The following is a 23707-nucleotide window of genomic DNA, read 5'->3' on the forward strand; positions in this document are numbered from 1 at the left end:
GGAACCCAAAGCTTTTGTATCGTTTAATAGCTTGGGAATCAGCTATACAATGATACAATCGACTATCAGATCGTTTAATAGTTTGGGATATCGACGATTGAATGACCCAATAGAAATCACGAAATCATTTGGACACGAATGATGTTGCCGAGCAATATGTGATAATATCAATTGATAATTAGAATCCGCAACACTAACCATGAGAATACATATAAGTTAGGTTGATGAAGTTTAATCCCAGCATAATCATTTCCCAGTTAACTCTCAAACCTTTTATAATTTTGTAGTTTTATAGCTTATGAAACAAAATATTGTGAAACCTTAGCTCAGAACAACATTGATTGTTGAACGACTTAGAATATCGCAGCAGTCTCTGTGGAGACGATAACAAAAATACTTACTTTTGATACTACATCAAAAATTTGGGGTAAGTATAAGTGAAGAGAAATTAGTTTGTATGAAGTAAATTGATAGAATATGACAACTTTGTAGGAAGTAAATAGCTTGTTTATCATATTTCTTGTTTCCATTGTGTGTTTTCATGATCTTTTATGTTTTTAGTTCAGTAAATTTTGTTTTTTTTGGATTATAAATTTTTGACCAGCTATTAAGTCATTAATTTGTTGTTGTCTTGGTAATTTTTTGTTGTTGATGATGATATGTAGGTATGTGAAAAACCTTCCTCCTTCACATTCTCATTATGATGATGGTTGGGACAACCACTCAATGGATAACAATTCTTGATCTTGTAGTCGTTAAGTCTTCATTAGAGTTTCGAACAGATTTGTAGTATTGGAATGACTTTGTTGCTCTGAATATATTTGTTATGTTAATGCATTATCAGTTTATGGGGAATGATTTTATCTAATATTTATAATTGTTATTTTGTACTTTTAGACAAATTTGTACCATTAGAACAACCGTTAAACGCCATTGTTATGTGAATGCATTATGACTGTTTGAGGTTGATTTGATGTGTTTTTTTAAATTTGATATATGTCGAATCTGTGGGTTTATTATTTTTTTCCCAGACTTTAGCGTCGGTTAAACCGACTCTATAAGATTGAAATGACTATAGCATTGGTGTGGCCGACTCCATACACTTTGGTTGACTTGTATGAAGTTGACTTTAATGTCAGACAATCTGACTCTAAATGTTCAAACTAGCGTCAGTTACACTGACTCTAAGTGATTTGGTTGACTTTTGAATGTTGAATTTAAAGCTCGGCTGAGTTTAGAGTCGATTGTAAACTTGGATAAACTAACGCTAAATTAGCCTTGGATGGCAAGAGGACGACGCTACCCAGTAGCTTCAAATTTTTTAGCATTTGCCCCGACACCGACGCTAATTCAACGCTAAATCACTGTTAGCGTCCATTTTAACCATGTTAGCGTGGGTTTTAGACTAACGCTAAATTGCAGTTTTCTTGTAGTGGACATGCCTCTTCCATCTCTTGTTAGTTATTGATATATGGTGCATGCATAAGTATCAATAAACCGAAATTTTACCTAACAAACATAATAAGAAGGGATAAAGAGACACGTGTCTCCTTCAATCTAAATATTCGTTGATAAATTTTTTTATCAATGAGATTGATAGTTTGATCTTTAATTTTGCAATAAAGATGTGTCTCCTCTAATCTAAACTTTTATTGATAAAAAAATTCAACAAAAAAATATTTTTTATAAGATATATTTTGTGAGAAGAGCAGTTGGTGAAGGAAATATTGACCCTATAAAACAAGACATATATGTCTCTGGTGGGAAACACTTGATCATGGGTACATGGTACAAGGAATCAATACAATGAGCCGAGCCTACTTGATGCTATCAGAAAACGTACCTACAATGAGGGGTCTTTTGAAATATATGCTACAAATCATTGGTATCATATGGTGGATTATGACCACATTAAAGGCCATCATCTTTTCATGACTACTTATATTGGATAAGACTCGAAAAAGGGAAAATTTTAGGTGTCATAGGGTTATCCACAACATATCTAAAGCAACATGCATGTTATGTGGCTTACATCAAGAGTCAGTGATCCATCTTTTTGGATCCGGATTCCATAACTTTTTTGTGGGAAAAGTTATGTAACTTTGTTCAATCTTGACCGTTGATTTAATCTCCTGGTTTAGAACTTCACACATGTCCCAACCTTTTTTTGTTAGAAAAACAAAACAAAAAATTGAAATCCATTTCACAAAACCCGACACTTGTACCACAACCCATTTCTTCACAAACTGCTGCCTTCAACCTTCAACTGCCTCCACGATGGTTGTCCACCGCGCCCTCGCCGTCGACCATCCTTCAGAGTACCGACCGTCCCTCCGTTCACGTTTCATTCAATTTGTTCACAAATTTGTATAATAATAATAAGATTTTTTCAGATTTTGATTTTCTTGACAAATTTGTTCATAGAAGAGGACATTGAAAATAACTCCTTCCCCCAAATCTGAGTTTCTTCTCCATCTTAGATTCCTTCCCTTCCACTACAAACATTCAACACTTTTAATCTTCTAAAGTCTCAGTCTATGTACATGGAAAATCAAATCTGCAAATCCTCTTGTCTTCAACCCAAAATATACAATTTTAATCAATTTACTTCTCTGTGCGCAGCAATACAGATCCGACGGCGATATGGACGGTGGTGGTTATAGGAAGCGGCGCACGGCGAGACAGATGGAGGTTACGGCGGCGCACGGTGTACGACGGCTGGCTGAAGGAAGACGGTCGTGGAAGGTGGGATGGGTTGAGGAAACGGGTTTGATATGGTTTGCTAAATGGATCACTCTACATGACTTTGTTTTTTAATACAAATATGGAGTGGACCATGGGATGCATCTAACGTTCGAAATTGTTCCAAAGTTACATAACTTTTCCCGCCCTAAAGTTATAGAATCTGGATCCCATCTTTTCGTATTTTGTGAGCTCGCCATTCTAGTGTGGTACAGGGTTTTAGGTGGTTTGGATGGAAGTTGGCTATACTGCTAGATTTTTTTTCACTCTATTATTGGTTTTTGCTACTTTGGAGTTGGGAATCGTATCACAATCAATTGATCTTTATTTGACATTTAATTTTATGGTTATTGTTGAGCATGACTTCAAATATCATTAAGCAATTGTTTGAAATTAATTTGTTCAATACTAAAAAAATAGTTAGGCGGATGCATTGGATCACAATGTGTTTTGTTGAAGAAGTTTTTGAGCAGTTTGGAACTGCTTTTTGGCAAGGCAGCAACACTGCATTGCGATGTATTTGGTCATGTATGAGGCAATCCTTGAATTGATGAGTTTATTTTGAAGACCAATTTTATGACAAGTATGATAGTTGTACTTATATATGTTGAAAAAGGACATGATAGTCATTCTCTACATACTTTTATATAAGGAAGATATCTTGATGGCAAAATCTAGCAAGGATCTATGTGTAAGCTCAAGGAAAGAGTTAATGATGGATTTGAGAAAACAGAATTAAGCTTAGCAAAGAGAATACTTGGCATACAATCGGAACAATTGTGAACAATTTTATTTCAATATGGTTATTTGACCCTTATTAAAAGGTTCAAGGAAGGCATGGGTAAAAGGTATGATTGAGGAGTTATAAATTACTCAAGGATGTGTCCATATACATTGTGGTAGCTAAAATTTTATCCATTTGATAAATCATCAAGTGTATCATGAGAGGATAAAGAACAACATTCATTTGCACTTTGCTAGAGATATGGTTGACTTCAAAGAAATTGTTGTTCAAAAAGTTGTTTCATAAGACAATCCAACATATGGGCTTACCAAGTCATTACCTAGATTAAGGTTCAAGTATTGCTTGGACTTGGTCAATTTTGTTGAAGAGTAATTCAAGGATGGAGAGAACACTAAGGTGGTTGATGGTTAAATTGACGTCATCATTGATTTGAAGTCAAGGTGGAGATATTGTTGTGTGACATAAAATCTCATCAAACAATTGTTTGAAATTGGGTTGGCTCGTTGACGATGACTTGGGACATTGGAGAGTGCTCCCTATTAAGGTCTCAAGTTTGATTCTCTCGAATGCCGATTTCAACGGTCTTGTTTGGTTTCTTCAAAAACAAAATTGTTTGAAAGTTTAAATTGGTTCAACACTGGGAAAATCGCTAGTCGAATGCATTGGAACACAAGGTGTTTTGTCATAGAAATTTTCGTGCAAGTTTCACATTAATTCTTTTTGCAAGGCGACCACACCGCAGTACAAGACGATCAATGCAACTATCCTATGACGGTGAACGATTTCGGTAGACGCAAAACGATCCGTCTCAAAGTTTAAACCATATTTAAGCATTATTTTATGTTGCAATCTTGAGAAATAAAAAATGAAACTTTTAGAAAAATTAAAGACCAAAGGTTTGGGAATTTTGAGTGAGAATATCAAATTAAAGACCAATAAAATAGTGAAATCTCATTGCAGAGAAGATCAAAGCTCTCAAATATTTCTGACTTTATTGACTTTTGGGTTTTCTTTGTTGGAGATGAAAAGACAAATTACTATACAATAAAATAGTTTCACACAACACCGTGCATAACAACGCATAAGAAATTCAATTAAAAGATCAACTATAACATAAAAAGTCCACCACAATTCACAAGTGTGTATTTCAAAATACTTTCTTACAAAATGCTCAACGTTTGGCACATATAAGTGCCTTTTTATTACATAATAATAATAATAATAATAATAATAACAATAATAATAATAATTATTCCATTAGAATAGAAAAGTTAAATCATTTATTACATGTTTGGATTCGTGAGAATAACCAAATCACAATAAACCATCATAATTTTAACAAATGTCACACTTTTGATCAAAGTCGTAATGCACTTAACATTTCCAACCTACTTAATAACTCATCTTCCTCAGCTCTACAATTAAGTCATGGACCTTATCCTGATCAGGAAGAGACTTTGAAACACTCTCAATCTGCATACATCTATTGGCCCAAGCAATGAACTTAGGGCATTCCTTCTCTAGACTGATCTTACCAAAGGTTTCATAACTTTTAAACCAAGTGTAGTATGGAATAAGTGCTACATCCACAAAACCAAGCTTATCTCCTCCATAATAAATTTTGTCTCCCAATTCTTGCTCCAACAATTTGTGGACATCTATGAATTCTTTGTTGGCAGCTTCTTGCTCTTCTCCCTTTTTGGCCCAAAGGTTCCTTCCAACGTCAAATATCTATTTGACATTGAGAATTTGCACACACTTAGATCATAAATGCAATACTATCTCATTCCCTTAATAACTGAGTCATTTGTAAAAAAAAAAAAAAAAATTCCAATTTTTTTGACTCATTTCACTTTTTAGTACAATGATAATTACTTTTTTCCAGCTATAATTCTAATTAATACACTTTTATCACTCACAATTCAATATATTCTACTTTGCATTTATGATAAGAAGGGATGCACCAATACTTGACAAGACACTTAAAACTATTTTTCTTTTTCTTTCACTTGTACATTTTTTCTTAATAAGTGTGAAATGAACAAAATGATCAGTTAAATGGGACAAAGGGAGTAACAAGGAAAAACAACAGCCACCAAGAACCAATACTTGCCAATATAGTGACCATGCATGATGATAAATATTCGTTTGTTTAAAACAAAAGTACCCCCAATTTCAATTATCTTCAAATTATTGACATACACATTTCATTCATATTAAGGCCCTAATTTGTACAAATAGCTTAATACCTAATTAGTTAAGTGATTATAGCTTAAACACTCATCATATAAGTCTCCAATATAAGCTAATTTTATAAAAAAGATAAAATAAAGTTTATAGGTTTATTATATAAAATATAAGCTTTTTTTTTTTCTAAATTCTCGTCTCTTGATTCATAATATTTTTTTTTTTGAGAGGATTCATAATATTTTATAAATATAAGAAAAAACTTATGTAGACCAATTTATATACCTTCTTATCAATATAATCAGCCCAAAATAAAGATTGTGATTTCTGATAAGGATCAGAAGGCAACAAAGGAGATTTCTCATTCCAAACTTCATCAATATACTGAACAGCAATTAAAGATTCACAAATGGGTTTTCCATTATGAATAAGAACAGGGATTTTCTTGTGAATAGGGTTCATTTGAAGTAACAAAGGGCTCTTGTTCCTTAAATCTTCTTCTTTTTGCTCATGCTTGATACCCTTTTCAGCTAGGGCTATTCTGACACTCATGCCAAATGGACTTGCCCAGTAATTTAGCAGAATCACTTCATCAGCCATGGCTATTTAGAGAGAATAACACAGAAAGGAGAATAGAATAGATTGTTATGGAAGCAGACAGAAATGTATGTGTGAGAAAGTACAAGAGTTAAAACCTTTATTTATAGGAAGGAATAGAGACTGTGAAGAGATGCAGACAATCTTAACTTTGCAACCTAGATTGTGCAATTCAACATACGAAATATTTTTTCTAGAGATTGCAATATTAAAATGTGTAGACTATTTCGTGTATGGTCTGGTTATAGATAGTTATGATAATTTATTCGGTTGGTCCAATTGATCATATTATAAGAAGACTTTTTTTTTTTGAAGGAAATTATAAGAAGACTTTTTAAAAACTTTTTTATTCTTCATTTAATATTTATCTTTTTATATTAGTAGTTGTATTTAATATTTCACAATTTTTTAGATGTAGTTATTCTTTTTGTTTCTGGTCTTTGTAAACAAAGAATTTGGTCCTTTTTATTTTGTTTAGTCCCTCCAACTTTTGTTATATTATTGGAATTGATTTATGTAATATATAAAATATTTGATTTTATTCAATATTCAAAATAAGCACTTATATTACAATGTCTAATTTTAAAATGAATGAATTTGCCAATAACATAAATATAGGTAAAACACGAAAGATAAAAAAAAATACAAAGTTATATGGAGTATTTACCAGTCGAAAAGAATAAAAGCTTTAGAAATTAAAAACAAAAAATGTCACAAAGTCAACTTTGAAATTTGAATTCAACAACTCGACGTGTGATGCAATAGATTACATCGTATGCCCCAAGAACAAGAATTAATTTTACGTATGCCCCAAGAACAAGAATGAATTTTACGTATGCCCCAAGAACAAGAATGAATTTTATTTGGAAGACGCAATCAGAAGTGTTTTTCACTAGGGTGTTTGCAATGCGGTTTGCATTGATTTTGAAGCAAAAATTAGGTTGATCAAAGGATAATAGGTTGATCAAAGGATAAGTTTATAAACGGTTTGGTCTGGTTTTGGATGAGTATTTAAAATGATCAAAGGATAAGTTTATAAACGGTTTGGTCTGGTTTTGGATGAGTATGGTTTGGTCTGGTTTTGGATGAGTATTTAAAATAAATTGATATAATCGTTTTTTTTTTGTGGTGTCCGGGGTTCGAACCCCAGACTTTGCACATATTATGCATTGTCCTTACCAACTTAACTAAGCTCATGGGACATAAATTGATATAATCTAATACAATTTAACGAGGTTTAATTTGAATTGGTTTTTGTATTATCCAAATTATAAATTGTAATTTTTCATTAATAATAAAATAAAAAATATGGTAAAATAATGAGTTTGATGGAAAATATAACATATAATTTAGTAAAAATTAATATTTATTTTTGAAGAAGTTAAAATGGAATTTCAATTACCAAACCTCTTTACTTGCCGCACATATGGTTTGCTAGAGAAAAGTAAAGAGAAAAATCAAGTTACATTAGAAGGTAAGGAACACCTCTGAATGAAAATAAAATGAATATTACAAGAAATGTAATGGATTAGTACACTATGAATGGTAGTCAAAGGCAAGATTTTCGTGCTTCGCTTTCAACCAACCAAAAGATTGTGCTTTTATGTTGTCAAACAAGTAGTGGATAATATTTTGTGAATTCTTGAAGATTTTTGCATTTCATTCTTTCCATAAAACCCAAGCCGAAGAAAACCAAACTAAACAAATTATGTCTTTCTTGCGTTTAGAAAATCCTTCGAAGGAACCAAACTGAGCTAAATGATCTAAAATATTAAATGACACAACCAATACAAAGTCTAACCAATCGTACACGACAAACCAAATTTGACTGAAAAATTGCAATGAAGAAGTAGATGAGCGGTGTCCTCTAGATTACCACACCCCCCCACACATTGTTGAAAAGTATCCGGAAGTACCCCTCTCTTTACCAAATTGTCGTTTGTTGGTAAGTGGTTGAAAATGAGGCGCCACACAAAAAGCTTGACTTTGAGAGGGACATTTTTGTGCCAAAAAACATGGATGCCATCTTCATTGATGAGTTTAGTAGAAGTTTATTGAAGAAAATTATAAGCACTGCTAATAATCTATTGAAGTGTGAAGATTCCACCGCCACCTGCCAGTAACATCATCCTACAAAATAATAGAGTTCAAACAAGCACTACACTCCCTCAGCTGCTCTTTCTCCCACACTTGTAAAGGTTTGCGCTACTTCCAAGCCTCTCCACTCTCACCACACCATAAATGCTCCATTTTAGCCATCGTAGCCATCTTGTTATCAGAAAGCTAAAAAATGCGACTGAACCTATCTTTCAAACATCTTTCATCCACGGATCCCGCCAAAATAAAAAGGAATTACCATCACCCACCTTGCACACACAACTATCGTCAATCTAACTACCTACAAATGTACCAACACCGCAACCATTACTTAATAAATTATGTCACCACACCAAACCCCTCCCACCGTCAGCGTGAACAAGAAGGCTACATTCCCAAAACCTTGGCGCCAACACTCTAAATGGTCTTCCTTCAACCTCCATCATCATTTACCTAACAATGACATATTGAATTCCCTTAACTTCCTATAACTCATACCTCTTTTATCCTTATTAAAGCAAACAATATATGATTTAATCCAAGATATTTTCCTACCCCCTGCGAAAAACAATTAAAAATAAATTTAATACGTTTCGACCACCCAAAGATATGTTTTGACTCTTCCAAATTGACAATCTAGATTTTATACGACAAGGAGCGGTTGCAAAAAAAAAAAAATCAACTTACGGTAATCTCCACCAATAGGATGTCCCAAATAAAGGAAGGGTATATGCCCAGATGTTCAATCAAAAATTGCCTCAAAAAGCAAGAGAACAACTTTCAAGGAATGAGATGAGATGTTATGTGTCATCAAAAGAGTGTCATCCGTGAATTAGAAGTGTGAAACTGAAATGTTATCTGACTGGGCGACAGAGTACCTTCTGCAACTATTAAGAAAAGAAATTGTGACAAAGGGTCGCCTTGACGAAGACCTCTTTCAAATTTGAACTCATTAGTTGAACTCGTGTTAACCAGAACAGAAGCAGTAGTTGTAGTAACACATTCCATGATCCATTTCCGTTAGTGGGTAGGATAATTCATCTTAACCATCACTGCTTCTAAATAATGCCAATCAACCGAATCAAAAGCTTTCTCAAAATCAACCTTAAATAACAATTCTTTTTTGAATTTCCGAGCATCATCCACCATCTCATTGGCTATAAGAATATCATCCAAGTTCTGCCTTCTTTGGACAAAATCTGACTGAGAATTTGAGATAACATTTCCTATTACTTTCCTCAATCTATCAAATAACACTTTTGTTAGAACTTTGTACATGCTTCATACCATAGAAATTGGTCTAAATTCTGCAAAAAAAAAAAAAAATTTGTCAAGTGTACTTTTTACACTTTCAAAAGATTGAAAACATAAATTTATTATATTTGGCTGTTAGCATTTTTCGTGTTTAAAAATTCTAAAGAAATAACTTTTCCAATGCAAATAATGTGATTATAATTTTGAGAAATGTTATATTTTGAAGATACACTCACAATGCTTGCATAAATATCTATAAGTTAAAAAATAAGAAGTAAAAATTTGGCTTAAACGCACTTTTAACCCTCCTATGTTTGCCATAGTTGCGATTTTGGTCTCCTATTACAAAAAACACTTTCCAACCCCTAACCCATTTTACAACTCATATGCCCTCTCTGATTTTGACTCGGTCAACGCCTACGTGGCTCCTCACTTAAGTGAGGTGGATGCCACATAGGTAATTTTTTAATTAAAATTAAATGAAAAAGGCCACATATTTATTTAATTTCGTTCATAAATATATGGTCTTTTTCATTTAATTTTAATTAAAAATTACCTACGTGGCATCCACCTCACTTAAGCGAGGAGTCACATAGGCATTGACCGAGTCAAAATCAGGTGGGGCCTATGAGTTGCAAAAGGGGGTAAAGGTATGGGGATAGAAAGTGGTTTTTCAACAGGGGACCAAAATCGCAACTATGACAACATTGGGGGCCAAAAGTGCTTTTAAGTCTAAAAACTAATCACAAAAAACATAACACAAAGTGATAAAAAGAATTTAGTAAACCAATTCAGTTTCACATAAATTCATAAAGAAAAATGCTAAACACATCGAAGAAGCTCATCCTAAACTCGTTGCGAATTTTTGTGATTGGTTAATTAAACTACTACCCGCCTTTATTCCATAAAATGCGGAATTTAAATCTTCACCTCATGCCTATGTACATTGTACACGTCACTTTGGCAAATATATAGCAGCTCTCATTCATAAATTATACCGTAAGTTCTCAATCATTGGTAGTTCGATCTTTCTTGTTGTGTGAAAGATGTCCTTCTCTAATCTGAATATTTTTTGAATAAAAAAATTCAATAAATGAAGATTTTTTTAAAACGAAAATAACCTCTTAATTATAAATAAAAGAGTAAAAATATTTTCCATCTTATTTGTTATTTTCGTTTTAAAAAAATCTTCATTTATTAAATTTTTTTATTCAAAAAATATTCCATGGATCTGGAGCTTGGAAAATTTGGCCCTTCACTTGGATCTGGAGCTCTCACGTGGGGTTCTCTCCTGTTTCAATTATGAGCAAGCACCATCCTTTGGACCAATCTTATGGCTGAGACGAAAAATGGAAAATTAAAAACAAATAAGATATTAGACGATAAATGATATATAACTGTTGTGAGTTCGGACTCAAAACTCATACCAATGAAACTATGATGTGTGGAGCAAAGAAAAGTAGTAATCAATATCAAAGTAAACACAAGCAACAAAAATAATAACAACACCCAGATCTAATCTAGGAATCAAAGTGAAAAGCTCAAAACCACAAGCAAAAGATAAGGAGAGAAGAGAAACAAACACACAAAGAAATGATTACCCAGTTCGGTCCAACTTGACCTACTCTAGGGGAGAGATTGTTCTCTCCAATCCACTATCAATGAGTTCTTACAAAGAGATACAAATGGGTTACAATAAATTAGTTTCAACAAGCTCACAAAGAACAAACCTAATTTCTACCCATTTTTTCCAATCTAACAAATGAACAAGACACTCAATGATTTTCACTCACCCGAGGTGTTTACAATGTTTCCCATCCAAGAGAACCCTAATCAAAGAACCTCAACCCTAAAGTTACCTCTTTTGATTTCCCAAGTTTTTCTCTCATGACGCTCTCTCTCAAAAATGAAGAATGAAGCCTTAAATAGTGTTTAGGATTTCGCAGAATCGTACTATGATTTCTCCGATTGTACTACGATGGAGCAAGTAACAGTACAATATTATGCCTTATCCATCAAAATCGTACTACAATTTCTCCCATCGTGCTATGATTTTTCCAGTGGCAACTCAAACCTGAACCAATCAAAATCGTACTACGATGCCTGCAATCGTACAACGATTTTTCCAGAACTTCAACATCCAAATTTTGAGTCAATTTTCAACATTTCTCCACCTTGACTCTAAATTGATTATGGTGCCACTTTAACCATCAAATACCATTCACCCTTTTCTTTTCCTTGCATCCAACTACACCAAGTAGCTCCACAAGTCTACACCAAACCCTCTTCAACCACGAAATGTCTCCCGCTTCCTTGAAGATTACCTCGCATCTAATCACCCTTGATATTTTAGGTAATCACACAAGTCACACTATACATTCTTCAAACCCTGGAATTCCTTCCATCCTCTTGAAGAATTCCCTTGCTCAAAACTAGAGCCTAATACCCAAGGTCTCCATAGTTGTACCATTTCCGGTGTCACTAACTCCACCTCAAGTTGAGCTTTCTCTACCTCAACTTCCAAATGCGTACACACACTATGTTTTCACCTTGCAACTCCACCTCAAAGGTTTATCACGAGTATTCTTACCTCCATCTCTCTAGGATGACCATGGGTATTCTTACCACCGCCTCTCCAGACCGATGTTGAGTGTTTAACGTCTCTCCAGACGACCACTGCTCTAAAAGGCATCAATACCAAGGTGAGAAACCCCACCTTCTTTGTCATCCCAACAACAAACCACCAAAGCACCCGCATCCTCATACTCCTCGGAGACAACTTGCGCGGAGTTCTCATTGTCCTTTAGACAACCCCTTTTGAAGTGACCAAACTTGTGACACTTAAAATACTTATACTTTGTCTTTTTACCGCCCTTTGAGCTTACTCGGTTACCTCTACCTCCACCATTTCCTCTTGAAACACTAAGGCCTTCACTGTTTTCATCCGCACTCAAGTTCTTGGACTTGGTCAACTCCTTGGTTCTCAAAGCCACTTGAACTTCTTCCAAGGTGACAGTGCCTTCTTTGCCATAAATCATGGTATCCTTGAAGGATTCAAATGATCTTGGTAGAGCACACAACAAGAGTATCGCTTTGTCTTCGTCCTCAAGATTCACCTCAATGTTCTCCAAATCATCAAGGATTTTGTTGAACTCCGTTAATTGCTCCGTCACAGTCTTTGACTCCACCATCTTGAATGAGTAGAGTTGTTGCTTAAGGAATTTCCTATGAGCCAAAGATTTGGTCATATACAATGACTCCAACTTTGACCACATCGATGGGCGATAGGTTCCTTCGCGACATCCCTCAAAACTTTATCACCGAGGCACACGACAATGTCACTTCTAGCCTTGTCCACCGTCTCGGTCTTCTCCGCTTGTGTCATGGTGACTGACAACACACCTTCACCCTTCAAATCTTTCTCACATTTTTTTTTGTATCAACACTGCTTGCATCTTCACCTTCCATAACCTAAAATCTTTACTTCCGGTGAACTTCTCAATATCCCACTTTGAACTCATGGTACTCACTAAACCAATTCACTCATTTGCCCCATGGTGGGCGCCAATTGTTGTGAATTCAGACTCAAAACTCACATCAATGAAACTATGATATGTGGAGCAAAGGAAAGTAGTAACCAATACCAAAGTAAATAGAAGCAACAACAACAATAACAACACCTAGATCTAATCTAGGAATCAAAGTGAAAAGCTCAAAACCACAAGCAAAAGATAATGAGAGAAGAGAAACAAACACACCAAGAAATGATTACCTAGTTCGGTCCAACTTGACCTACTCTAGAGGAGAGATTGATCTCTCCAATCCACTATCAATGATTTCTTACAAAGAGATATAAATGAGTTACAAGAAATTATCTTCAACAAGCTCACAAAGAACAAACCTAATTTTTACCCATCTTCCCAATCTCACAAATGAACAAGACACTCAATGATTTTCACTCACCCTAGGTGTTTACAATGTTTCCTACCCCAAGAGAACCCTAATCATAGACCCTCAACCCTTAAGTTACCTCCTATGATTTCCCAAGTTTTCCTCTCTTGAAGCTCTCTCTCAAAAATGAAGAATGAAGCCTTAAATAGTGTTTAGGATTTCGCAGAATCGTACTACGATTTCTCCCATCATACTACGATAGAGCAGGTAACAGTACAATACTATGTCGTATCCATCAAAATCGTACTACGATTTCTCCCATCGTGTTACGATTTTTCTAGTGGCAACTCAAACCTGAACCATCCAAAATCGTACTATGATGCCCTGCAATCGTACTACTATTTTTCCAGAACTTCAAAATCCAAATTTTGAGTCAATTTTCAACAATAACTGTTAAGGTTATTCCTCATCGTCTTAACCGAACGTTCGCACTACACCATCACCACGACTTCTATGTTGTCCCAGTCCAAACCCGTTGTCGACAACAACACCAATGATTATGAAAATCCCATTTGAAGGTGATATTACAAGTCATAAGCAAAAGGATCATGATGATATTTTGAATATGAAACAACATATTAAGGGATCAACATGAGGTTGAAGACGGTGTCTGGACACATCTCCCCCAAGTCACTTGCTATGGTTCAATCAAATGAAAAACATATAAAGATGAATATTGTTTGTTTGTATCTAAAATGATTGAATTTAGAAATTTGTTGACTAGGTAAATCACTCTCAATTTGTTGTTGTTTGAATGGTTAGAGAAAGGAGTAAATTGCACCCAATTTATTGTTAATTTTGAGAAGTAAAGGATAAATCAACCGATCACAAAAGACATAAATTATATTCAAAGCCTTTCTTGCTCAAAGCATAAAGTTTAGCACATCCAAGTGCTTCCTTCCATTACATAATTATTCCATAAAAAAGGTGAAGCAACCAATCACAGAAGACAAGTACATACTTCATTGTAGTCACACATTTCCAATCTACTTAATGCCTAATTTCTTTAGGGCATCTGCAATGAACTCGTAGACCTTATGCTGGTTAGGAAGAGACTTGGAAACACTCTCAATCTGCATGCACCTCTTAGCCCAAGCAATGAACTTAGGGCACTCAATCTCTATATTGAGGTTTCCAAACTTCTCATATGTTTCAAACCAACTGTAGAATGGGACTAGGGCTATATCTACCAAACCAAGTCTGTCTCCTCCAAAATAAGCCTTGTCTCCCAGCTGTTTCTCCAACAATTTGAGCATATCTATGAATTCCTTCTTGGCAGCTTCTTGTTCTTCTCCTTTTTTGGTCCTATAAACTTTCCTTCCAGCTTCATATATCTATTGACATTGATAATTAACACCCAAAATTAGTTGGAAACAACACGCAAGAAAATGAGAAACGTACACAAGAGTCAAAGATCGACCTTACTACTTTTAGTGAAATGGTAGATTTGATAATACAAAAAATACTGATGATATACAAACTTTTGCATCAGAACTTACAAAAATGTTCACACCAATGTAATTTGATATTGAGTAGGTCCATATTAGACCCATTCAATAAATTTTTAATCCAACGACGAATTTTGTAAAATGTGTAGGCAAAAATAAGTTATTGGACAGTGTAACTATTAAGTTTATACCAATGTAATTTGATGTCTTCTCATAAACTATTTTAATTAAAAATAGTAATAAATTTCCTTCCTCTTTAAAAAAAATTAAAGAAACAAATAATAAATATTGGATGGACCACACCAAAACCTAAAATAGAGATCGATGAAAGCATAATTTAGCAAAATTGAATATACGTGTCAGTGCACATGTCCTAACTCAACTGATTAAATATCAAAATTGATAAGTCAGATGCTATGACCACCCGTCCTTCCACTTGTGTATGTGAGTTTCAATAGTTATATGTCATTTCGTCTATGTACAAAAAAAATATACGAGTCAAAAAAAAAAATTGAAGACTCTTATGATTATATACCGTTTTATCAACATAGTCAGCCCAAAATCTAGCTTGTGCTCTCAGGTAGGGATCAGAAGGCAACAACGGAGATCTATCCTTCCAAACCTCATCAATATACTCAACAATTACAAGTGACTCACAAATAGGTTTGCCATTGTGGATTAGAACCGGGATTTTCTTGTGAACCGGGTTCATTTGTAGAAGATAAGGCCAATTATCCCTTGCATCTTTATCTATGAACTCATACTTGACACCCTTTTCAGCAAGGGCTATTCTTGCTCTCATTCCATAAGGACTTATCCAGAAACCTAACAAAACCACCTCATCAGCCATGAATTGGTAGTTTTTTTTTTTTCACTCATTAACTGATAAATGTTTTATGAAAATTGTGGAAGCAGAAATCTCTTTATAAACGAGTCATTAGTGTGAGATTTGAATATAGCATGTGTGAAGTAGCCTAACAATTTATTATTAGAATCAAATCAAATCAAATCAATTCCAAATCTATAACAAATCAAATATTTCATTATTGAATACAATTAAAATCTCAAGCGCGATACACGTGATATATTTTTTATTTTGTTGTGAGATGGCGTTCTTCTCTCAATTTTATATTTCCACCGTGCCTTCTTTGTTGCCACCGCATCAAGGTTTGATGCCCGCAAACAAGAAATCGTACGTAACGCCTGGAATTAAAAAATTAAGACTACATGTTCGTAATTATACAATCTTTTTTACCAAATTACGAAAATTAAAAAACTTGATATTAATATTAATATTGTTGGACCTAGAAAGATAGTTTATTGGATTGAAATCCACTCTGTAGAGAGATTGAGTTCTTCATCGTCCACCACCACGATCCGTCATAAATCCTTCTCGACGGGAGGGGGTGGTGTACCTGTACGTACTCTGACACCAAAGACATGAGGGTTCAAGACAGACAAAAATATGATCAAAAGTGGGTTACTTAACCCAATGTTGTGCATTGGTACTTACGTAGTGGAATTTAGGGTGTGTCCACCATATGATATTGTTTGCCTTTAGATCCTAGATCAGATATGGGTCTAGTCGGAATAGGTCTTGAACCAGTTCGAAACAGTTTCCCCCAAGCTATAGGCAGAGGGAGAGTCGGATTGTAGCTTGATAGAAATCTTCAGGGGCCCATCTTCAAAAGAGGGGGATTTCATTGAATTTCAATGATAGGGTTTTGTTGGTTTTTACCGACCGCGCCTTGGACAGCCTTTCGAGGTTTCCGGTTTCTCTGTTCCATGGGACCATAGCCTACTGTGGGTGGTACCATCTTCAGACCTTTATAGGCGCGTCCAATCGATCGCTATGATTGATATTGTTCCCTTTTTGGCAAAATGACCCATTGTGGAGAGAGTCTTTTTTAATCATCTTGACCATCTTGACTTCTTTATTGAGGGGGTTGTTACTTCTCTGTCTCGTGGGATAAAGGGTCCGTCGAGAGTGCTTTGTCCCTCTTCATGGAGGTACTCCGTACTTGCTTGCGGATTGTCTATTTTTCTAACCCCCGAGATTTATCCTTTGTTAGGTTCGCCTATAGAGAGAGGTGATATTGTTCCAACTTCTTTCCTTCCTGGATCCGACCTTATCAATCAGTGGGACTGTTGGTCCATCACAATTGTGTTTTCCCCTGGATCCACGGGAATCCTTTGAGGTTTATTGCCTCAAAGGAGGGACATGTTATATATTTGTTGCTAATTGTAACACAGCCAATGACATACATCAATATGAAACATGAGTTAAAGATAATTGGAAAAGATAATTATAATTCACACAGGTGAAACCAGACATCTTAGTTTACTTGCATTGGTTAATTCTTGATATTGTTCTGCTCTACTTTGATTTTTCAGGTTTTAAACTCTTAATATTGATTTGTCTAAATAATAGAGAAGCACGATTAGTAGTCACTTGGGTACGATATCTGGAAATTGTGTCCCTTCACAACTACTGCAAACGGGACGCACTTCTCCTTGGGTGTGTTTTGAGCGCAAAACATACACATCAGCAGTTTTTCAAACCATCCCCAAGATTCATGTTTTGTATGATCAACAATCCACTTGCATTTTTTCTATTATCTTTCTTGTAGAAAGCATAGTGTTTGAACATCTATTTTCCTTTTATTTCATGATAACTATTGTATAAGAAAGGAGAAGATAGTTCACAAAAGACAAGAACTTAACTCATTATGGCCATACATCTCCAAGAATCCAACCTACTCAATGCCTAAAATCCTTCTCATGTCCATAGTGAACTCATAGATCTTATCCTGGTCTGGAAGAGACTTGGAAACACTTTCAATCTGCATGCATCTTTTAGCCCAAGCACTGAACTTAGGACACTCATTTTCGAAATTGAGGTTGCCAAAGGTCTCATAAACTTTTAATCGGCTGTAGAATGGGATAAGTGATATATCGACAAAAGCAAATTTGTCTCCTCCAAAATAAGACTTCTCTCCCAACTGATCCTCCAACAATTTGAGAGTATCTATGAATTCCTTCTTTGCAACTTCTTGTTCTTCTCCTTTTTTGGTATAAATGTTCTTTCCAATTGAATATATCTAAAAAGTAAACACAAGAAAATGATTAGTCGTTTATTAAGAACCAATACTGACTATTTTCTCACTTATTTCTAAACTATTGCTCAAGGTTGGAGCACAAGTATTAGCATTTTAAAAGAAAGTGATTACTATTAAAGTGATTATTTTTTTCACTTATTCCTGACATATTACTAACAAATATTAGCATTTGTTAGTTGAAATCATCAACAAAAGATACAAATTTAACTAGTGATAAATAAAGTGACAAATTTAACTTATCATATCTTGCAGGCTCATCAAATACTAAATTGTGATAGAATATGATAGCTTTTATTAATCTGGCCACCAAGAAGACCCTAAAAGTTTTCCTATTTGACAAAGATTTAGATGTTTAAATAGTTAAATTTCCTGTCTAAAACTCAGACTTTTAAGTTTTATACATGTACCACTAATTTTTTTAAAAAACATTTTATAAGCATGAAGCTTTTACTGTCATTAGCAATGACTAATCTTAATCGAAGAACCTATTGGGAGCACAAGTTGAATTCCTTCCTCTCAAAACTGCTAGGAAGTTAGGATATAGGAATGTAACTCAAGAATGGTGCTATCTCATCTTATGCTCTTATGACACTCTTTTTATTGGGGAGACAACAGTGGAGAGAACCTATGGAATATGAAGTCTATTTTTGGTGCTTCAAGTAATTGGTATCAGGCTTGAAGGTAAACTTTTAGAAGATTAGTCTTATATGGATAAATGTGTTATTTTCACTTCTTACTATATAAGGATGCTTATTTTCTCAACTGTAAACTTGTTTCAGTCCCATTCAAATACTTGAGCGTACCTATTGGTGAAAATCCTTAGAAAGTATGTATGTACTTGGCAGCTGTTAATGGACTCTAACGGTTGTCGACTCAGATCTTGGCGTAACAGAAATGTCAATATATGAGGAAGAGTACTCCTAATTAATTCCATTCTAAGAAATATCCCTATATGTCTTTATTTTTAGATGTTGATGAGGGTTTGGAGAAGGGTAGTCAAGCTACAAAGAAGATTCCTTTGGATTGAATCAAAGGGGGAAAACAAGACACCTTGAGTGATATGGTTTGTTATCTTGTAAGTAAGCCGAATAGAGGTTATGAGATTAAGGGTCTTTTAGGGAAATGTAGGTAGAGGCTTTTAAGTGGAGAAGCTTTTCTCTTGAGTAAGGTTTTGGTGAGCAAATACTGACTTAGAGTAATTCAAATAGCTTAGTTGACTATTTTGTATGTTACTAACTAACTAACTGAAAGTTAGTTTATAAGTGACGAGTTTGTTAGATTGTGTTAGTTAGTTAAATCTGGTCCTATAAAAGGAAACTGTTAGTGTTACTTGATACACAAGTTTTAATAAAAAGTTTTTTTGATCTCTCATCAATTCACTCTCTCCCAAGGAACTATTATCAGTGTATGTGTGTGATAGCTAAGTGAAACAATTTCCTCCAACAAATACGACCTTACTATGGTGGTTAACCCGAGTCTAGGGTGTTGAGGGTCCCATATTATGCTTCTATTTGGAGGAATGATTTTATTTCTTTCTGATTTGGATTGGTAGGACTCTTGGCTCAAACTGGTTCTCGAGACATGTCTCTAGAAAGGTTTGGGATAATACTTTGTTTTCTATGTGGTTTATTAGGACATAACGATTCTGCTTGTTATAAAGTCCCTAAACATGTGCTTAAATCTGATGCTTATCATAATAAATTAAGGGTATGGCTGAAATCTATCAGATATGGTAGAAGAATTATATAAGATAAAAACAAATATCACAGTAGCATTACTATTAATCACAACAATCCTGGAAATTGTCCCTATAAATCCAAACCATTTTCTACACTAATGTTGCAAAAATTTGCTAAGCTAAATATGCAGGAACAATTTAATGACAAAAAGGCAGAAAAGCCTGTCGCAGTGGAACAACAAAGGAGCATCCTACATACTTTGAAAGCAAAAGACAAAACCAAGCTATTCTAACTAGCAATACTACTGCAGTTGGTGATCTATGATTATTATATCAACAAAGGTTCATTCATGGGTATGTTCAAAAATCAGGTCAACAACGACCAAACAGTGGACAGTCCTTCGCAGTCGTAGATGCTGATGGCGTGTATATAACCAACCAACACAGGAAGCAAAAGAAGAATAATAGATGAAATTATACGAACCAATACTGATATGGTAATGCATGAATTAAGCACTGAAAGTAATGAAACAATAGAACTGTCCAAACAGGCTGGCCGAAGAAGCATAATTATATCTTGGAATTGTCGTCGACTTTAAGAAAATTATTTCTCTTAAGAACCTTGATATGATTTTCATTATGGAAACTAAAACAAAAGATTATGACTTGTTCCAACTTAGCAGCATTGGCAACCTAGACTGTTCAGCTGCTGTAAGACTGTTTAGTGGCTGTGAGTTGTGCAATGGAAGGTAAGCATAGTGTTGGTGGTTTGTCTTGCTTATGAAACAATACTGTTAACATTGACATTAGAGGTATGTCTCTAAACCATATTCTATATGATTATAACTGATAGTACTAACTCTGAATTTGAGAGTTACCGGCATTTATGGTCATCCGGAGAAGGGTAAAAACAGATCCCACCTGCAATTTAATAAAATCCTTGTATTTGTCCTATGTTAATTCTAACTGGTTAGTATTTGGGGATTTTAATATTATTTTATCTCAAACTGAAAATTGGGGGAAACATCTATGATGCTAACACTGTTCAGAATTTTAGAGAGATTTTACAAGAATGCTCATTGAGTAACTTGGGTTATGTTGGAGACCTTTACATAATGGTCAAACAATCAAGAAGCTTCAATTCATATTAAGGTTAGCTTTGAAAGATATTTGGGAATCCCCATGATTGGATCACCAATTACCTAAAGGCAGAAGTTTCTCATTTTACCAAGCATTTCTTGGAGCATATGCCTATTATGATTTATATCTCTCCCTTTGTTCATGACAGGACTAGAAAAATCAGACCAAAGAGGTTTGAGCAGTTTTGGACTAACTCTTGAGAGAAAATTATTGGACACTTCGAACAATCAACATTCTGTACAAATAAGCAAAAACCTGTATGGATTCTCTTTATAATTATTTGAAACAAAACTATCAGAAATATCCCTTGTACTGTTAGAGGGATTAAAGAACGGCTTGGAGATCTCCGTATACTAAAATTCAGACTAAAGAAGTGGTGGATAGAGCTAAAGTACTTGAAGCTAAACTAGATGGCATTTTGAATGATCTTAGATATACTACACACATTGTAATCAATCAATTCTAAATTTCTTATTTCTCTCTTTTTATCATTTCTGAACAGATCATGAAGAAGGTTAATGGAGTCAGCGTGCAAAAGCACCTTTTAGTGATAAAACACTAAGATTTTTCACCAGAGATACTCCAAAAGAAAGAAGAGGAATAAAATTGAGAAACTTGCTGCTGCAAATGGCCAAATCACTGAAAATGCATATCTGATAGGGGGATCCAGCTCCCCTGCAGTCAACATTGCCCGCATTCACACAATCGGAACATTGGTGGCCATTCAATCAAAATTAGGCAGTCTATATTCAAGTTCAGTATTTTGATTATTAAACTAAAATTTAAATGTGCATTGTTTTTTTACCCCAAATGCATGAATGTGGGTTCCCCTGACTATTGAGAATCCAAATTCCTGATTGGGGACAATATGTACAACAACAACCAAGCATTATCCTACTAAGTACGGTCAGCTACATAGACCAAACTACGTCATAATGTTCTATATTATACCACATTTCTATCAAACTCATTAATCTCTAAATCTTTCTTAGTAATTTCTCTTATAGTTTTTTTTAGGTCTTCCTCTGCTTCTCGTGATTTGACTACCCTCCATTTGATCTACTATCCTTACCACAAATTTATATGCCCAAACTACCTAAGCTTAATTCCCACCATCTTTTCAATTATAGGTGCTACCCCAACTCTATCTCTAACAGTGTCATTTCTAATCTTATATCGTCTAGCCTTACCACATATCCAATTTTTGGAAGATTATCACATTAAGCCTACCAATGTAAAAGAAGCTACTCAAGAAAAAATAGCATTTTAATATACTAGTAAATTGTTTGCCTAACATGAAGAAAGTAACTAATTACTCCACATTTCCAATAATCAATAAAAAAAACTATGGTTAAGAAATTCTAGAAACAATCAAATGCAAATTACCTTCTTATCAATATAATCAGCCCAAAATAAAGCTTGTGATCTCTGATAAGGATCAGAAGGCAACAAAGGAGATTTCTCATTCCAAACCTCATCAATATACTGAACAGCAATTAAAGATTCACAAATTGGTTTTCCATTATGAATGAGAACAGGTATTTTCTTCTGAACCGGGTTCATTTGTAGCAACAAAGGACTCTTTTTCAATGACATTAATTCTTCTTCTATGTATTTATACTTGATACCCTTTTCAGCAAGTGCTATTCTAACTCTTATTCCAAATGGACTTGGCCAAAAATCTAGAAGAATAACTTCATCGTTCATGGTTACTTTTTGAGGATAACAATGGAGAATTGAGATGGTGGATTGTTGAGATTCAATTCTCTTTGAGAAGTTCGAGTTTGGGGTGAGTTTGAGCGTGGACTACGGAGTCTATGACTTTTCTAGCTGGACTTTTGCCATTTATAATGATGGGTAAACCACCGATTTGGTCTGCCGTTGTAAATCATTTTCAAATTACTCTATAACTCTTTAATATTTTAAAGGTCGAATACATCCCTGGGTCCTTTAAGTTTCACGTTTGTAACAGATAGGTCCTTTAAGTTTCTAAGGTTTCAGATAGGTCCTTTAAGTTTCGAGTTTGTTTCAGATAGGTCCTTTCTATCAACCTCCGTTAAGGACCTATCTGAAACCTTAGAAACTTAAAGGACCTATCTGTAACCTTTGAAACTTAAAGGACCTATCTGTTACAAACGTGAAACTTAAAGGACCCAGGGAGATATTTGACCTATTTTAAACTAGTTTTTGTTTTTATTAAAAGTTTTTCAATTAGATATATGTATTTGTTTTTGTCACATGACGAGGACTTAGTTGAGAAACAGTTAATAAAGACAATGACTATTTTAATATTAATAAATTTGATGACTAATTTGAGAGTGACTTACAAACAGGGGTGGGCAAAGAAACCAAAAAATCGAACTGAACTGCTGAAGTGAATTGAACCAAACCAAAAAAAATTGAACTATTACTAACAATTCTGAAACAGTTCGGTTCAATTCAAAACAATTCGGTTCGATTCAAAACAGTTCAGTTCAATTCGAAATAGTTCAGTTCAATTCGATAACTAAAATTCGATTTCGTTTGTTTTTTTTATATTTTTTTTCAATGGTACCGATATTAACAGTTCGGTTCGGTTGGAACAATTCAGTTCAGTTCGAAATGCAAACAGTTCATTTTAGTTCAGTTTTATTTTAAATTTAGCAAACAGTTGAGTTTGGTTCAGTTTTCATCCCGAGCCGAATCATGTCCACCCCTACTTACAAAGACATGGATCAATTTGATGGTTTCTTCAAATATAAATCTAGAC

The 23707-nt window shown here is 34.5% G+C and overlaps 3 protein-coding genes across 3 annotated transcripts; all 3 read right to left on the minus strand.

Annotated features, from left to right (window-relative positions):
* Positions 1-4722: 4722 nt before the first annotated feature.
* On the minus strand, positions 4723-6343 carry LOC146949191 (putative glutathione S-transferase). Its single transcript, XM_085745259.1, has 2 exons — positions 5960-6343; positions 4723-5218 (listed from the first exon to the last, which is right to left on the minus strand). Exons 1-2 carry the CDS (start codon positions 6272-6274, stop codon positions 4880-4882), a joined length of 654 nt encoding a protein of 217 aa, XP_085601385.1. The 5' UTR covers positions 6275-6343; the 3' UTR covers positions 4723-4879.
* Positions 6344-14331: 7988 nt separating this feature from the next.
* LOC146949192 (putative glutathione S-transferase) lies at positions 14332-15927 on the minus strand. Its single transcript, XM_085745261.1, has 2 exons — positions 15557-15927; positions 14332-14907 (listed from the first exon to the last, which is right to left on the minus strand). The coding sequence occupies exons 1-2, from the start codon at positions 15869-15871 to the stop codon at positions 14560-14562; spliced, it is 663 nt and encodes a 220-aa protein (XP_085601387.1). The 5' UTR covers positions 15872-15927; the 3' UTR covers positions 14332-14559.
* Positions 15928-17600: 1673 nt separating this feature from the next.
* LOC146949193 (putative glutathione S-transferase) lies at positions 17601-22784 on the minus strand. The gene is made up of 2 exons (XM_085745260.1): positions 22345-22784; positions 17601-18122 (listed from the first exon to the last, which is right to left on the minus strand). Exons 1-2 carry the CDS (start codon positions 22663-22665, stop codon positions 17778-17780), a joined length of 666 nt encoding a protein of 221 aa, XP_085601386.1. The 5' UTR covers positions 22666-22784; the 3' UTR covers positions 17601-17777.
* Positions 22785-23707: the final 923 nt, after the last annotated feature.

The sequence above is a fragment of the Medicago sativa genome, chromosome 2, assembly GCF_051527215.1.
Source record: "Medicago sativa cultivar Bolivia chromosome 2, Bolivia_mono, whole genome shotgun sequence".
Taxonomy (NCBI): Eukaryota; Viridiplantae; Streptophyta; class Magnoliopsida; order Fabales; family Fabaceae; genus Medicago; species Medicago sativa.

Bases quoted from the DNA above. Each gene is read 5' to 3' on its own strand.
- LOC146949193 (XM_085745260.1), bottom strand. From the start codon at position 22,665: ATGAACGATGAAGTTATTCTTCTAGATTTTTGGCCAAGTCCATTTGGA. The intron at 18,123-22,344 runs GTAATTTGCATT...TTTACTTTTTAG, and splicing joins CTGATTATATTGATAAGAAG to ATATATTCAATTGGAAAGAA.
- LOC146949192 (XM_085745261.1), bottom strand. From the start codon at position 15,871: ATGGCTGATGAGGTGGTTTTGTTAGGTTTCTGGATAAGTCCTTATGGA. The intron at 14,908-15,556 runs GTATATAATCAT...CAATGTCAATAG, and splicing joins CTGACTATGTTGATAAAACG to ATATATGAAGCTGGAAGGAA.
- LOC146949191 (XM_085745259.1), bottom strand. From the start codon at position 6,274: ATGGCTGATGAAGTGATTCTGCTAAATTACTGGGCAAGTCCATTTGGC. The intron at 5,219-5,959 runs GTATATAAATTG...AATGTCAAATAG, and splicing joins CTGATTATATTGATAAGAAG to ATATTTGACGTTGGAAGGAA.